General features: G+C 31.9%; 1 protein-coding gene and 1 long non-coding RNA gene across 6 annotated transcripts in view; one reads left to right on the top strand and one right to left on the bottom strand.

Moving 5' to 3' along the window:
- The window catches only part of LOC127070769 (laminin subunit alpha-1), a 119,224-nt gene that overhangs the window by 45,170 nt on the left and 55,858 nt on the right, over positions 1–18,196 (bottom strand). For all 3 annotated transcript variants that reach the window (XM_051009178.1, XM_051009179.1, XM_051009180.1), the window contains 3 exons: positions 17,827–18,053; positions 17,551–17,738; positions 17,112–17,393 (listed from right to left, as the gene is read on the bottom strand). In XM_051009178.1, coding sequence (XP_050865135.1) covers positions 17,112–17,393; positions 17,551–17,738; positions 17,827–18,053 — 697 coding nt within the window. The remainder of the gene's footprint in view (positions 1–17,111; positions 17,394–17,550; positions 17,739–17,826; positions 18,054–18,196) is intronic.
- The window catches only part of LOC127070792 (uncharacterized), a 58,479-nt gene that overhangs the window by 17,557 nt on the left and 22,726 nt on the right, over positions 1–18,196 (top strand). The window lies entirely within an intron of this gene.

The raw sequence follows: 18,196 nt of genomic DNA, 5'->3' as shown, positions 1-18,196 counted from the left end.
GTTGCCATACGTCAAAGAGAAACGAGAGTATGATTGAATTCGCACGTCGTATATTATTAACGTCTAAACTGTTTCAAGATTGATTGAATAATAAATAAGTGTACATCGTGTATGTTCTTATTTAATATTTAACTGATTATAAATGAGATTAAAACATCGATTAATATTTCTTTTGTATATTCTTTTTTATTCTATATAGTATGACAAATTTTTGGCGACTTCTTCAAAATAATTTCTTTTTTATACAATTTGTATATATTTCTTTTTAAATTTCGATACAATTTCTCTCTCTCTCTCTCTCTACACACACACACACACACACACACACACACACACACACACACACACATGTAAGTGATTGTATATAAGCTTGTAATGGAAAATTCAAAAGAATTATCTAAGCAAAATACGGTGTGGTAGCTGCTTAATTCAACTGCGGTAGAGGTAAGTGATCTCCATCGTACGAATATAATTTGCATATCAGATTATCGATCGAAGTAAATCATTGCAGGTCGGCAGCATCTCGTGGATCTGCCGGAAGAGAAGTCGATGTTCTCTGATAATATTGATTTCTGATTGTTCCTGCATTAATTGCTTCCTATCCTATCTCATTTCTCCGAAAGTTGGAAGGAAGAGAATACGAATGTTTTAAAATGATTTCTTATTTTCTTATTTTAGTATTTCATTCGAAATAAAAGTAGAGTCGCAAATGTATTTACGATCGATACAATAATTGATTAATAAAGAATGGGAGAAGTGAAAGAAGAAAAGTATTATAAAATAGTATTAGAAAAAGTAGAAGAAGACATAGAATCGAGATAAAAGAATTTCCAGAGCATTAGGAAAAATCGATGGACGAAAATAAAAGTTATTAATGATAAATAAATAAATTTACTATTACATTGTAAAATTGCCGTAAAAAAAGAAATCGATAGATTAAAAATCGTGATAAGAAATTGCTGACAACTAATTCCACCTACACAGAAGGGATTGAGAAAGAGAGGAAAAAGAAGAAGAAGGAGTCGAAAATAAAAACAAGAGAATAGAAGATGAAGAAGAAGATGATGAAGAGGAAGAAGAAAAAGATGAAGAAGAAGAAAAAGAGGAGGAGAAGGTAGTAGAAGAAGAAGAAGAAGAAAAGGAGGAGGAGGAGGAAGAAGAAGAAGAAGAAGAAAAGGAGGAAGAGGAGGAGGAGGAAGAAGAAGAAGAAGAAGAAGAAGAAGAAGCTGGGAGAACGATGGCAGCAGCAGCAGCAGCAGCAGCGTCGGTGTAGCTGAACGGCCGTTGCAGCTGACCGCGTAATGCGACTCCGGCTCGGGGCTAAAGGCGTATATCAAGTAGCAGAGGAATGTCGTGATTTCCAACTCTTTTCTCTCTTTCTTTTATCTGCCGACGAAGAGAGAGAGGGAGAGAGAAAAAGGAGAAGAAGAAGAAGAAGCCGTTCCGACAATCCACCGATCCTACAACGATTGCCAATCTCTTTCTCTCTCTTTCTCTCTCTTAGGGAGAACGGCAGAACGTTATCAGATCGACGATAAAATCGTTTCTCTCGAACATCCCGCAAGATGATCTATCGATCGACGAACAAGGACTCCTCTTTAAAAGAAGCTACTTTTCGTTTCTCTACGCAGATTTATCGATCCGATCTATCGAATTTAAAGCGTTGAAATATCTAGGAGAAATGTTTTTACTTCTCGTTTCGTTACGAAAAAATTAACAGATTAATTTTGTACATATCTGTATGTATCATATTGTACATATCGTATCGTTTCAAACATGTTGATAATATATACAAGATTAATCTACTTTCTTTTTCTTTCTTTCTTTTTTTTATTGGAAAGGTAGGAATTTATACGATCGATTATATTAACGATTGAGATTATTCGTAATTAAGAAAAATAATTATTATTATTGAAAACATACACATATACATACAGAAAAATATACAGTTCGAACAGTCCGAATTCTTGAGAGAACAAGACCCTTAACATTCCATCTCGATCGTTTACGATCTCGTCGACATAAAAAATCAAAGTAACCAGAATCGATTTAGTCCGACATCGAGTTAGTTTGATTCGTTTTGTCTGTGTATATAGTACGTGCTAGAAGTCGTGATATTAATGCTTCGAAACGATAAAAGAGAAAAAAAAAGAGAAAAATAAAGTATAAATAAAAAACGATTGCATATGCGAGAACTCGAATATGTTACCGTTAAAAGCACGTCTGGTGTCGAGTCTCTCTCTTTCTCTTTCTCACATATTCAAACTACGAGACACTTGGTCGTGATACTCTCTTCTCTTATAAATGTCGCGTGCTAACCAAGAAATATGCAATTAGGAAATTAATGTACCCTCTCGCCCGTCTTATCGAACGTTGACTGGATGAAATATAATTCGGACTTACATTTTCTCCTTGCAGACTATTTATATTGTATCTAATCTACTTTAAATATCGAATAACGAGCATCTTCAAATATTTTATAGAAGCTTCTTATAATAATAATAGTATTAATAATAATAATAATAATAATAGTAATATATTATTCTTTATGTCTCTATTTTTCTAGTTTCATTAGTAAATATATATCTATAATCATGAATGTGTCATAATCGAACCAGCTGATTGTTTAATAAATTACATTCTTCAAACGTATAAGAAAAAATAATTAAGCATTAATTGAATTTTTGATAATGTTCAGTATAAAAACGAAACAAAGAAAAGAATATATGTTTTTAATTATTTGAGAAAAAAAGACAAATTAAAAAGTATATTAGAATAAATATTTATAATATCTATTAGCTACGAGTATATAATTAAAAATGATCGAGATGGACTATTTACACGATTACTCGTTCGACCTATCGTAATGATCTCTCATTAAGCAACGTTCCAGACTCTTGTAAGAATAAACTGAGCGATTGGAATAACAAATCACATACGATCTAACGTTATAGAAGAGAGAAGGTATCGATATAGAATCTAAATCGATTCGTTGCTATATCGACGTGTGTAACTAACTCTCTTACTATATATATATATATATACATACATATTATAACGAAAGAACTTACGAACAGATCAGATGGATAAGTCAGTGTATGTTTAATCAAGCTAAAATGGCAGAGCAACAAACGATTCTAAAGGATATTTCCTATTAAATCGATACACGTGCAATGATCGTTAAGGCGTTCGTTATACGCGTGAAAATTGTAAGTTTCATCTTTGTTTTACTCATTGAGAATATATATCCCTTTCGTGAACGTCTAACGTTTTATGTTAGGCATGGTATACGAGTCTGTGTGCGTGTCTTTTAACTCTGATAAATATCTTTATCAATCATTCTTCTATAAGTTAAATTTTCGATAAACGATCTACGAACACGTTAATGAGAATGGAAAGCAATGATAGATGAAAAATTATTTGAAAGTTATGATATGATATATATATATATATATATATATGTATGTATGTATATATATATATATATATATATATATATATATATATATATGTTGAGTATGTATGCATATGAGAGAGAGAGAGAAAGAGAGAGATTATATCGAGAGATATGTAGATTAAAACGAGTCAGCGTAACTCTAAGCTCTCATCGAGTAACTGCTTGCTACTTGTTTGAATTATCAGTGAGTACTTCGCGAAAGAGTAGATATTATTAGATCCTTCAGGGCAAGTATTGATTTTTAAGTAGACTTGTTTAAAGTAGTATCTACTTAACGAATTTGATTTTTTCCCCCTTTCTATTTGCTTTTTTTATTTCGTTTTTGATTGACAATAAAAAGGTAGCTTGTTAAAGTGTATATAATCAGTTACAATGGAATTAAGTTCAAAATTAACGTTAAAGAATGATCATCAAAGAAAGGAAAAAAAATAATAGAAACTTCGAGCGTTAGAAATCCTGTTTGATTTGTATTAGCAATACATATATATATGTTATATATATATATATACACACACACACACACACACACGTATATATACATATCGAGTAAACTTGTATACCACCCACGCTGTACTCGTTGATCAATATAAATAGAAAATCGATGGATTCAAGATACATAGATGCTGGCAATTCGCACGGTAGCTTCGTCTTTTAGCAACAAGAGCCACGACCAGTTTATGGAAATTAACAAGATGTATGGAAATTGATTGCCTATGCGTGGGACCACCCGTGGTTGCAAGAATAGACTTTCCATAGAGATAAAGATAGACAGGCAGACAGAAAGAAAGAGAGAGAGAGAAAGAGAGAGAGAGAGAGAGAGAGAGAGAGAGAGAGAGAGAGATCGATAAATCGTTTTAATTATTATTTCTTATTATCGACGTTAAATAGATCGCTATTACGTTTAGCCGTCTCAACGTTTCAGTTTTATGGATATTAATTCTATCCTTGATTAAATCGAAACGAGTTAACATTTTATAACGTTGAAGGTACTCACAATTATTTTTAATAATAATAAAATAATACAATGAAATTATATATTAATAGGATCAACGATTTTTTGTTGATTTTAAAAGTCGATCTTTATTGAAAGTCATGAAAAAGAGTAATTTTATTTTTTAAATTATTTAAAAAAAAGCAACTTTTGATTCAGCCTGTATAATTAGGATTGTAATTATTATTGATATTACAAGCAATAATTTTTTGTCACTCTTTTGTTTTTAGCATATCGAATATTCATGAAATTGTGCGAGTATAGACATACGTGTTAGAATTAGAAAGACATTAGTTAGAGATGCCGACTAGCATCCGCGTGCTCGTGATACGAGTCGGATAACTCGCTAATGGAGTTTTAATCCACGCTTAACTAATTGCTAATGGGACATAGACGGGACAACGCACCCTAACGTTTTCCTTCGCTGAGAGAGAAAGAGAGAGAAAGGAGAGAGAGAGAGAGAGAGAGAGAGAGAGAGGAGAGAGAGAGAGAGAGAGAGAGAGCAACACGCTCAGTCTTGAACAGGCATCGATATCTTCGGTGAGTTCGATGCGAGCTTAATGGCGAACGTGATTTTAAAACTTATCTCGATTATCTTATCTGAACCTTTCTCTTTTTTTTGTTTTCTTCGTGCTTCCTTTTTTTATGGAAAAATTAATTCAACGCGTTGAATATACCTAATTACCCTTTAAGTATAATTATTCTTGTAAAAAGTGTCAATTATTGATTAATTAAACTGATTGAATTTTTAGATGGATAAAGATTTGTAATACGTATTATAAATAATTCGAAATAATTTAGGTGTGTCTATGATACAGGATGAATCAAAAGAGTCAAAAGTTTCTAAGATTTAAAAATCAATCCTACTCTTTCTTGAAACTCTTTTTAGATTATTTTTTCAAATTGTTAAAAAGTTCTTATTCTTGTATATAAGTGTATGTGTGTGTGCGTATAAGTAATTGTAAAACAAATGTTATTATGATAGGATTGATATTATCAAAAGTCTGGAACAATTTAATCGATCGATTGAACATAGTTAGATAGCCAAGGGCCATAATTACATATCGGAGTTAAGAAAAAGGAAGCAATTAAAAGGATTACGCGGATATTGCCAGCGTCGGCATCCATCTAGACGGGAATGATTTATCCGACGTTCCATGCTCGCGATACGATATTAATTACATTCCATGGTCCTGCTTGAAATATTTCAACTCTTCCTCTCTCTCTCTCTCTCTCTCTCTCTCTCTCTCTCTCTCTCTCTCTCTCTCTCTCTCTCTCTCTTTTCCTAGAAAAGCCGAAGGGTTAATCGCAGGATATAGTGCGACAGTCTCAGCTAACTCTAACGAATGAATATTATTTTCTACAGTGAAAAAAGAAAAAATATAAAGTTGCTCTGAGATACTTTTTTTGTTTTAATTAATTTTTAATTATCATCCAATTTTATAAGAGGAATGTTTCAAGATTAACATTTTTAGAAAATATGTAGAATTATGCGCTAAAGTATTCAATATTTTTTTTTTCCAATTATTTTCTGATCGTTATTATGTTCTACGAGGTCAATATTTTCATCAAAATTTTTAGTATTAATTTAAGTATTTGATTTTTCTTTTATTATCGTTATTTTTACTACTTAGAATCTAATTTTAGATTTGATGTTTGAAAGAGAAAAATGAGAAAAAGATACATAATACGAGTAGGAGTCGAAATAGTTCAAAGTTCGAGTGGCAAGATACTTAATCGGTATCATGGTCCAGTAAAGAAAGTTTCGATCGAAATTGTAGGCGAAAAGGTAGACGCGTGCGACTAGATGTTACCTAGACGAGTATACCTAGGCTTGTTTCGATCGAGATAAAAGAGATATATGGACCTGTCGTGGCAAGCTCGTGATCTTAGCCAAAGGCTAAGATCGCAATTGCTGCCTTATCGTTCCCATAAACCCGCTAAAACTCAACGTATAAATCAAATATATATATATATATATATATATATATATATATATATATATATATATTTCTATAGCATTAATTTCATTCTAAAAAATATAATAGGTGAACTTTGATTTTTATTCTGAAAAGAAAGAAAGCAAAAAAGACATTAAAAGAATATTTCGATCTCACTCATTAAATGTTTCAATTGATTAGAAAAATTGATTTTAGAGAATAAATTTCGTTCGTGTATAAGGAAAGTTGTTGGGTTTTTTAATATTTTTTTTTGCTTTTTTTCCTCTTTTGAAATAGAATTAAATGGACACGCTCAAGAGTCTACTATCTCTTTTCCTCACAAGTATTCGTAAGAGAGAAAGAGAGAGAGAAAGAGTCATGAATGAAATCTCGCGATCGTCCAAAGCGGGGCGATACATTAACGTTATACTGGCCAGAGCTTGGATCTTACCAGGAATCCTGAACATGCTACAGCCAGGTGTTGAGATACTGACTATCTAACGGGTGTTGAAAATCTTTCTTTATCGAATTATTCTCTAACTGCATCTATTCGAAAATAAAAAAAATAAATAAAAGAAACGAAAAAAAAAGAAAAAAAGAAAGACAAATTTTCAATCGAAACGATCCGATCTCTTTTTTAATCTATGATTAAAAAATTAATTAGTATGTATCTGAACTGAAGGTATAGTGATTTCTTATTCATAAATAACGTTTGATATCTATAATGGAAAACAATCGATATGTATCGAGAAGATATTTGTTACGAACGGAAGCATATAAATTCTAAATGTAAGATATCAATTTCATTTCCTTTTGATAAGTATCACCCGTTACAGTCTCGACCCACGCGCGACTGGACGCGACGTGCAGACTCGTACAGTCAGGTGGGTATATAAGGAGTTAAGGACCAAGTAGTGAGGAAATAAGGAGCAGAGAGAGAAAGACAGAGAGAGAGAGAGAGAGAGAGAGAGAGAGAGAGAGAGAGAGAGAGGAGGAAGACAAGTCAGTCGGGATATCTGATGGGCCGATTGCATCATTAGCGTGTGTACGTGCTTGCTAGAAAAACCGATCCGAAGTGTATTGAAAAGAGAAAGAAATAGATAGATAGATAGAAAGAGAGAGAGAGAGAGAGAGAGAGAGAGAGAGAGAGAAATGAAGAAGGTGCAATTAAATCCAATAACTATGACTTTCCAATATTCAGTGCAAATGATGCAAAAGGTAAGCTAACTATCGGACGATCTTCGATCACTCAAATCGAAGAGAAGCCATGAAGGAAGAAGGATCGAAGACCCTTTCGGAATGGAATTTGAGTGTGTCGAGTCGGCGCTTGCTCGGATCGAAATCGATGCGACGTTTTTAGCACGACTTACCAAATTGGGAGACCGACAACGAAGAAATCGATGGACTTGAGAGAAAGAGAGAGAAGTATACACTGACTGAATCTTTACCATTGGGTGGCCCTCATGAGTACCAAGAGAGTTCAGATTTGAAATTTGGAAACAACCACTTTTTCACGATTTAATAATCTTCTTTTGGTTGTTACTATTGCGTTATATTATTGTAGATATTTATACATACACACACACACATGTATATATTATATAATTTATATACATACATATATATATATATATATATGTATATACAGCGGGGACTTAAGTATTCACATAATAGGAATATATTTACATATTCCTATTGTACGATTATTTTATGTCCAAATGTATATGTTAATGTATAAGATTGATTCAAGAAGATTGTTGAAGATTTCCATTCGTTCGATTTCTATTATCTCGATTGTAAATCGCAAAGGGAATCGATTAGAAATCAAGTTAGAAGTTGTACTATCAAAGATAGATGCAGGCCAGTCATAGTTATCGGAAATCCACGCCTACGTAGGGATCCTTCGAAACAGCATTCCGCGGTTTCGTCGAGTTTTTGCGGCCAAAGAAGACAGAAAGAGAAAGACGGAGAGAGAAAGAGAGGGGGGGGGGGACAAAGATAGAGAGGTTGTGACTCGAAACCGCGAACTCTGAGAGAAACTGCAACAGAAAAGATGGAGAAGAAGAAGAAGAGGAGTCACGAAATGTCATTGTCCATTGCGATTGGTGGAAGGTCTTTTATCGGTAGCTAAGATCGCCACGGTACTTGCGTCCGATTTTAAAAAGGAAGGCAAGACTTATCGAGTTTTAAGATCGATAAAGGATCCGAGAATCGAAGCTATCTTTCTTTTTCTTCATTTCTCGTTTCCTTCTGATTTCTTTTTCTTTTTAATACTTTCCGTGAAAGTAATAACTTATTGTTACATTATAGAGGAAGATATATTATCAGGATCCTATAAACACATTTGCCGATTTTATTTCAATTGCTTTTGTAAGTTTCCTAATGATCTTTTACCATAGATCGATTAAATCGATCGATCGAGAAATCAGAGATGAGAGATATGATATCCTTAGTAAATGTATCCGAATAAACGCAGGAAGAAATGTCTTCTGAGCTTTCAATCTTTCAATTTGGTATATTGATAAATTTTATTATTCTTTATTTTACATAAACAAAATGAAATTTACATAATTATGATAAAAATTTGAATGATTTTATCATAATTATATTCTTATTATGAAAGAAAAGACAAAAATTCAATATGAAAAATTATTAACAAAATCGATTTTATTATAACGATATTGTTTAAATATTTAAATAAATAAAGAATAAATTATACTTTAAAACGGTTTTTGAATCAAGTCTCTACGACTTTCCGTTCCGGAGATATCGCCTTTGAAAGATTTCCATTCATAATTCATTCACTACAGCTGTTCGTAGTAATAGTAGTAGTAGTAGTAATTCGATCAGCTGGGATGCGTAAATTCTTGGAATTTATATAGGTCAGTGTGTCACCGAGCTAATTTGAATGAAATTATGTAGGTCAGTGGGTCAACGTAAACGTTTCCATTTATATGGGAATAACTCTGGAACTAAAAGTCGTAGAGACTTGATTCAAATATCATTTTAAAGGGTAGAATATTTCCTATTTTTTTATCATATTGTTAATAATTAATTAACAATTTGTTATAAACAATTTGTTATAAACAAATTCATAGGAACTAAATTCATCTTATTTTATCAAAGAAAAAGATTCAGACTACGACTGATTTATAAAATTACGTAAATTGATGAATAATTTATAAACAAATTATTTTATTTATCGAAACAAAACAATTTTTTTTATATTGTTAATAGCCCGTATTTTCCATTTACATAAGAATATCTTCGGTTCTAAAAATCGTAGAGACTTGAAACGAATATCATTTTAAAGGATAGAATATTTCCTATTTTTTAATCGTATTGTTAATAATTAATTAACAATTTGTTATAAACAATTTGTTATAAACAAATTCATAGGAACTACATTCATCTTATTTTTCCAAAAATATTAGATTACGACTAATTTATAAAATTACATAAATTAATAAATAATTAATAATAAAAAAAATTAATTAATTAAATTAATAAATAATAAAAAAATTTACTTCTTTGTCGAAGAAACAGTTTTTTGTTTTTACGTGTGAATTTCTTCGGAACTGAAAGTCGTAAAAAATTGAAACAAATTCGCGAAATGAGCAAAGGATAAGTAATCTTTCCTTTTTTTTAGATTTCTTGATTTCTTTTTCTTTTTTCTCTTTTTTTCTTTAATATTTGCAGTGAAAGTAATGATTTATTTGCCACGTTATCAAGGAAGATATCTACACGATCCTACAAACACGTTAGCCGGTTTTATTCCAGCAGCTTTTGTGTGTTCTCTAATGATCTTTTATTGTAGATCGATATTAAATCGATCGATCGATAGATCGGAGATGAGATATATGGTATCTCTGGTAAATGTATCGCCAACGATGTAATTAATTGGCTCTCTCAAGTAATTTGTATGATAAAAGAAAAGAAAAGAAAAGATAAGAGAAAGGAGAGGAATAGAAAGAGAAATAGAACGTGGAAACTTCAAGTTAGGTTTATGAAAATTAGAATTATTTTCATAGAAATCGAGTTCGAATTCTTTGTAGGTTCTCTATTTAATCATTTATTTATTTATACGAGTATACGTTTATGTTAAAACTAAGAAAAAATCTATAAATTAGATAATACTTTTTAATATTTCACGCAATGCATGTTTCGATTTTGATCTTTCATTTTTTTTAATTCTTTTCTTTTTTTTTATCTCTTTCGAGATCCATCGACTCACTTTCAGTCGTTATAAATTCCGTATCTTTATTTTCGTTGCTCGCGCTTATTGATCGAGCTGTCTCCTTCTCTTCTGGTAGATCCTACAAATAGATAGCGAAGTCGACGCGTGGGTGGACTATAAGTCGATTTCTCTCTTAGAGATCGACCAATTTGAATGGAAACGCGAAAGCTTTGTGTCTTGATTCGTCGAACGTTTCTATGGACGACCTCATCTATGAAAAGAACGAGAGAAATCGTATAGGATACTAGTAGATGAATTCAAAGTTGAATTCTATTGTCCGTTTAAAAAGAGAAAAAAATAAAAAAAAGCAAAAAGAATCTTTTAAAAGATTGCATAACAACTATTTAAAAAATATATATATATAGTTACAACAAAGCAAAAGAAAAACATATGTAATAATGTAGTTAATAATTCATCAATAAAAATAAGAAGATAAGAAAATTAAAAATATCGTCAAAAAAAGAACAGTGAGAAAGAAGTATTCATTCTCGTTATAAAAGGTAATTCTCGTATTGGTGCGATAAACTTTTCACATGGTTTCACATGGAACTTTAACTGATTGTAAAAAGTATAAAAACTGTAAAAGAAAATCTTGAAAAATAGATGTATATGTGTTCGACGTTCATATGTACATACATACATACGTTCGTACGAAGAAATTTTAACTATTCTTTGTCTATGATTGTTCTCGTTTATGTAATAACCCTTGCATTATGTGCAACCATGCGCATATTATTTTACTTATTGCTATGGAAAAAAAAGAAAGAAAAAAGAGAAAAAGAGAAAAGAAAGGAACAGATAAGAAAGAGTTTAAACGTTCTCGTAAAGATGAAAGTCAGGTCGTATACCAATAATACAAGGGGCAAACGCTTTTGCACGTTTTACGAGTCTTCAGCTTCTCGTTATGATCGAGATAGCCAAGGATTTCAACGTCGTAGCTGGCAATAATGAGCTAACCAAGAAAATATTCTTGAAGGAAAATGGCAGCTACGTACGTGCTATAGAATTAGACACAAATCATTGCCTCTGTGCAATAAATATGTATAGATATGGTGTAAGATATGTGTATACATATGTGTATATATACATACATATATACATATATATATGTGTTTGTAAATAGTAGACATATGTAAATGTTTTAGATTTATTTGTGTTTTATAGATCTACTAGAGATTTCTTTTTTTTCCTTTGCAAAAAAAAAATAATTTTAATAAATTAATTTCGTGAAAGAGTGATAATTAATTTAATGTTTGTTTTTTAATATACGTTATACTTACAATTAGTATAATAGGATAATTATATAATATATAAATCAAATATGATATTATAACTTTCTCATTAAATAAAAAATAATTTCTTTTTTGTTTTTTGTAGGCAGGACAAAAAAATTGAATTAGAGATTAATTTAATCAAGTAAGATTCATTTACTATGAATCATATGTAAATGAAATGATTTATTTTTTCTTCTACTTTAATCTTGTTTTTTTTGTCTCTTTTTCTTTTTTAATCTTTTCGAGTAAGATTAGATAAATAATAATTCCTGTTGAAAAATGTTTACGTTCAGCTATTTTAGTTTTGTTCTTTATGTTACGAGGAAGAAGAAAAAGAATATATATACACATATACACATACATATATCTACATACATGTACGATAGGATGGGACTCACGCAAAGCGTGAGGATTCTCGTGCACGGAAAATACAAGGCTTATTAGCTCGCAACGCACTTGGAGTCACGAGCACGGTGTTTTAAGCACGTCCAGACGCGTTAATTATGCCGACTAAGCTTCGATAAGGCCGTCTTAAGACGCCTTTGAGTATTACGAACGGATAAAGATCCGGGTCTCTTGCATATTTATATATATATATATATATATATATATATATATATATATATTTATATATATAATTTTTTCTCTTTCTTTATTTTTTCTGCGTGAATAGTTCTAATACAAGTTAGTTAATCCGATTAAAATTAGCAATTAATTATTAAAAATATTTTCTTTTTTATTACACTTATCTTCGAGTCAAAATACTAGTTTGGGTGTGGATAGGGAGGGATAATATAATAGACTATATATATATATATATATATATATATATATATATATATATATATATACACACACACACACACACACACATATAGTTTATTTTTTTATTTCTTTCTTTTTTATTTCGTGTTGCATCATAAACGTTTTTGCTTTCTTTTCCTTTTTTTCTTTCTTTCTCTTTCTTTTCTCGATAGAGTACCAGTGTTGTACGAACGAAACGAATCGAGATGATTCTGCGTTATAGATCAACATGACATTGCTCTTTTCTCCATCATTTGCTTCGAATGAAATATTTGAAAAATTATTTAGAAAGTATGAAACAATTTATTTTATAACAATTTCAACGTAAAATTTCATCATTGATGAGATATATATATAAATATTATTTGAAAATTGTTGTTACGATCGAAACTAATTTTCTTTCTTTCTTTTTTTTTTCAAACGAACTAGGCAGAGATTAGATATGATTAGAAATTCATGGAAGAGGAAAAATACTATGTATACGTGATAGAATCATAAGAGAAAGAATCGTAAGAGGTAGGACTTTAATGTTTACCGACAAAACGAGCACGAGATGTAAATCCATCTCGTCTCTGCGTGACGTCCACAGGGCGTATATTAACGCTTCGCGAAACCGTCGTGCAACACGATTACTTCTAAGTGGAGTGCCATGATGCGTAATAAACGCGATAAATAATCGACGAAACAAGGCGAGATAATCTACCCTTTCCTTTTAGATGTTGATCTTCCTAAGCTTATTGAGAAATTAGATGAAGTTAATCCTTGAGCCTCGAATGAAATATTTTGAAATTTGAATTTGATAATTTATCTTATTTGGCTTTCTGTAGGAATCATAGATCATTCGATTATTGGATTGTTTCGTTAATGTAAATAAAATTTCTTTTTTAATGCAATTAATGTGCATTAACTTTATATATACATGTGCGCATGTGTAATTGACGTATAATAAATTTGTTTGCAGACAATTGAAGATATTTATCGAAGTATATCTAATATTTTTTATCTAATTTGTCAAGTTAAATGTCAAGGATCATAATTAAACATTCGATAGAATGATTTTCGCATGATTGAGAGAGAGAAGAGAGAGAGAGAGAGAGAGAGAGAGAGAGAACGTGCAGACATTAATACGACTCGAGAAGAGTTTGTTTGCTTTAGCTGTACAATCTTTCTTACATGCATCATCGTACCTGCTTCGTTGGATTATCAGCACGAGAGAGAGAGAGAGAGAGAGAGAGAGAGAGAGAGAGAGAGAGAGAGAGAGAGGGAAGTTATTTCAGGGTTAAAGGAAGCGTGTTTTACCGAAGAGCCTTCGGCAGAAATGTATGTGTAGATGCTAATAAAGTCCAACTTATTTTCTTTTTTAGATTTGCCGACAGTTAATTATAACAGTGTACTCTATCCTAGACACACGCGGTCTTGTCATGACTTCGTTTGAGAAAATGATGATTTATGATTGACGTCAAGGATCATATGTTAATATTAACCGTTTATGTTAGTTCTTTCGAGGATAAGACTATTGGAATAGTATAAGTTTGATATATATATATATAATATTATTTTTTTAAATAATAATTATTTGTGTTCTTTTTTTATCTCTTTTTTTACGTTCCAGGAAAGATAAAGACATAATAATTTGCATCGAAGTGTTTGCAGTATACAGAAATAAATCTTAATTTCTCGAACTAAAAATTCTCGATCAGATTGAAATGTTAAATTTACGATAATCTCTAACTTCTAACATAAAACCGTAACATTATAATTTTTTCGAATAGATATAACGAAACGACGCAGGGAGATAGTATCTATTATAATCTTTAATGCAACAAATACCAAGTATCTAGCTGTTATATGTGTGGAAATTAAGCGAGTTTGGTATTTGAATGTTCTTGGTACGAGCGGAAAAGGATTTCAGGAAGGTGTCTTATAGCTAACAGGAAGCGAAAAATCGAGATAAGTTAAAGGAAAGGGAACGGTGCTGTCGCGATAAAACGTTACCCCGTTAGAAAAGAACATACGATATTGAGACCGTCTTTTCTCTATGTATATGTGTCTCTCTACCTTTTCTATCTACACACACACACACACACACACACACATAGATATATATATATATACTTAAGAGTCGTAAACCGCGACTTAGGCTCGCGTGGGAGACTCGTCTTGAAGCGTAGGTAGGCAAGCAAGCAAGCAAGCAAGCAAGCAAGCAAAGGGCACATCGAGATAGCGAACGTTCAGCACGAATCTTCTCCATTCGAAAAGTCCTTTGTACTATCCGATCTATTCTCGAATATTATTGAAAATATTCTATGAACGAAGATAGATACCTACTTTTTTTCTTTTTTTCTTTTTTAGATTTGTTAGCCTGATATGAATGAGAATGCTGATGTCGAGTGACTGGTAACGTGAGCGTAAGAGAGAGACAGAGATACGTTGATATCATTGATAATTCTTTGTAAAGTAGATCTTTTCTTTCTTTCTTTCTTTCTTTCTTTCTCGTGTATAGGAATATTTGTTCCTGATGAAATATATTAGAATTGTTAGCTCTATGGATTAATTCTAATGTTTAATGATAATTAATTTGTGTGTGACAAAGAGATAAAAATATATTGATATTGATAATTCTTTGAAAAGTAGGTTTTTTAATTCTTTCTCATGGAGAAATATTGTTTGCCATAGTGAATACATTATTAGATTTGTTGGTTTGCATGAATTAATTCTACTATTTCTTTCTTTTTATTTTTCATTTTTATTCTTCACTATATGAATGTCTATCACGTTGAATATATCTGCTCTAGCTCGTTGGCTCGACGAATGACAAGAACTCACGAGAACTCATCGGACAAGTTTAACGCAGTATTCGAGAGAATGATTGCGATTTATGGGACTCTTAGCAGTAGTTGGGTATTAAGGGTGCCATCACAACGAGACAAAACTATGATATAAATGCTTAAAAATAATTAAATGTATTTTCTATGACAAAGATATTTTCTAATTGCAAAAGAATTTTAATTATGGTGAAATTATTTGTATGGACGGTTAAGTGGTGCATAAAATTAAAAATTTCGTTTGTATCTTGTGTAAAATTTGTTTAGAATCAATAGTTGCGAATTAAGTTTAAGAAGAAGAAGAAGGAGAGAATAGATAGTTTCGTGATTCGAATACATTATTTTCTTCTTCTTCTTCTTCTTCTTCTTCTTCTTCTTCATTTATTGAAGGCGAGAGAGAGAGAGGGAACGAGAGGAAGAGGGGGAAAAGTGGGTGGTTCGAAACTTGTAAATCCCTCAAGTACCATCCCGAACTCACGATTCTCGTTGAAGCGAATAAGTGGCTTCGGTACCTACAAACTCGAACGTTGAAAAGAGGAAGAGTGGAAAAGAGGAATGAGAGGAAGAAAAGGAAGGAGGAAAGTGATGGAAGGTTTTATGGAGTTAGTGTACGACGCATTACTCTTTTCGCGTTTCCTTGTCGCTAGTTACAAAGTAGGTAAGGTGCTAGTATCATAAACTATATACGTGTATCGTTTTCTGTCCTTTTTAAAAAAACAAAATACACAGATAGAATAGAAATTTAAAAAAAATGTAAAAAAGAGTAAAAGTACTTACGTATATGCATACGATTTTGAAATTTTCTAATTAATTTTTTATTTATATTATATTTTCTTTTTTCTTGAAAAAAATTTCTTAGAATAGATCAATCGGAAAGTATGTTTGATTGTCAAATATTTTCGTAATAATAATTTATTATTTTAATATTCCCGTGAGATAATATAGTATTGTAAATGACTGCGAAAAGAGAAAGAGAGAGAGAGAGAGAGAGAGAGAGAGAGAGAGAGAGAGAGAGAGAGAGAAAGATAAAAGATAAGAAACATGCAATAGAAAACGAGTTCTCCAAGCAAAAGGCAATTTTCCAAAGCTGCTCCTCTTTTAGAATTGCAAATACGGCACAACGATGGGGTCCTGTTTTATTTAATTTATCGAAAATTTAACTTCTACCTTCGGGCTTTAACTTCGCGTAGAGACTCTCACACGGTTCTTGTATCTTTTCTTTCTTATTTACCATAATCCTCTTTCTTCTTCTTCTTCTTCATCTTATTATTCTTTTTAACGTGTTTCTTTTTATTTTACAGCCCCTTTTTCAACGCACCGTTATTTTGTTCGCGAGTTACGATCGTTATATCCTCGCGTATTCCTTCGAGCGCTATTCGTACGTTTTAAAGTTTCAAATTTATCGAGAGCTCTTTTTTATCGAGATCTACTAATAACCAGTAGTCGGTGATTTTCTGTCTGTTATTCTTTTAAAAATTATCAAAAAGCCCTCTTGCCGTAGTTTTTTTTTTATCGACATAATATAATCGTTAAGAAAGAAAAAAAGTAACATATTTCAATTAATAATTAGTACTTTCACTTACCTTGGCAACCGCTTGTTGATAAACCGTAATGATCGATGTCGCATCTGTCGCAATGTGAACCAACTACACCCTCAGAACACCTGCACTCGCCGCTTACGGGATCGCAAAGTTCGTCGAGGGCACCCACGTCGCAGTCGCATAGTTGGCAACCTGCACTCACGTTTCCGTAACCTTCTATACAGAAGGAACAGTCACGAGCAGAGAACAAAGGTTTGCAGGGACACTGACCGCTCATCCGATCGCAATGAACGGAACTACTGCCGATCGGGTCACAATCGCATGCTGAAACGAGAGATAGAGAAGTATTGAAGAATTGGATTATTTAAAGATTAGAAAGAATATTATTAAGTTAGATCTTTTCTTATTTTACTTTCCGGTATATCGTGTGATAGTAGAGTTTGATTTCTGAGAGTAAATGTCTTATAATATTAACACTCACGAAGACAATTTTGACGTAATGGATCCCCATAATGAGCCTCTTTACATCTTTCACATTTCCAACCTTCGGTATTTCCACGACACTCTAAACAACGTCCTGTTTCCTGATCGCACGGTCCACCTGAGCAAGGACATCGCTCGCAAGTACCACCCGGAGTTGATGGATTACCATAAAAGCCCACGTCGCAGCTGCATTATTTCGTAATATGATTTATGGCGTCATGAAAATTAAATAAGGTCTTATAAACGTTATATCTAACTAATTATACTTTGATACCTTTCACAATGATCGCCTGTATATCCTTCGGGACATTGAGTGCAAACATAACCGCTATTATTGTCCGTGGGATCCTCCAATTGACAACTTGGACTGAAATTATTCGACTCGATGAACAATGGACAAGCACATTTTTTACAATCTTCCGGTGTTCCTTTCGTTGCAATCCCATAATATCCTGTTGAACATCGATCGCATTTTGGACCAATCGTATGATGCTCGCAGGTCTGAAGGATAAAAGGAGTTTTTGAAATAATTCTTTTTTTTTATAATTTATCGTACTTTTATAATACTATAATAGTATAATTTTATGGTATTATTAATTCTTTTAGAAAATTTCAATTATTTATCTCGACTTTATCGATATTGT

This window comes from Vespula vulgaris, chromosome 19 (assembly GCF_905475345.1).
Source record: "Vespula vulgaris chromosome 19, iyVesVulg1.1, whole genome shotgun sequence".
Taxonomy (NCBI): Eukaryota; Metazoa; Arthropoda; class Insecta; order Hymenoptera; family Vespidae; genus Vespula; species Vespula vulgaris.
This window is presented reverse-complemented; position numbering and strand designations above follow the sequence as displayed.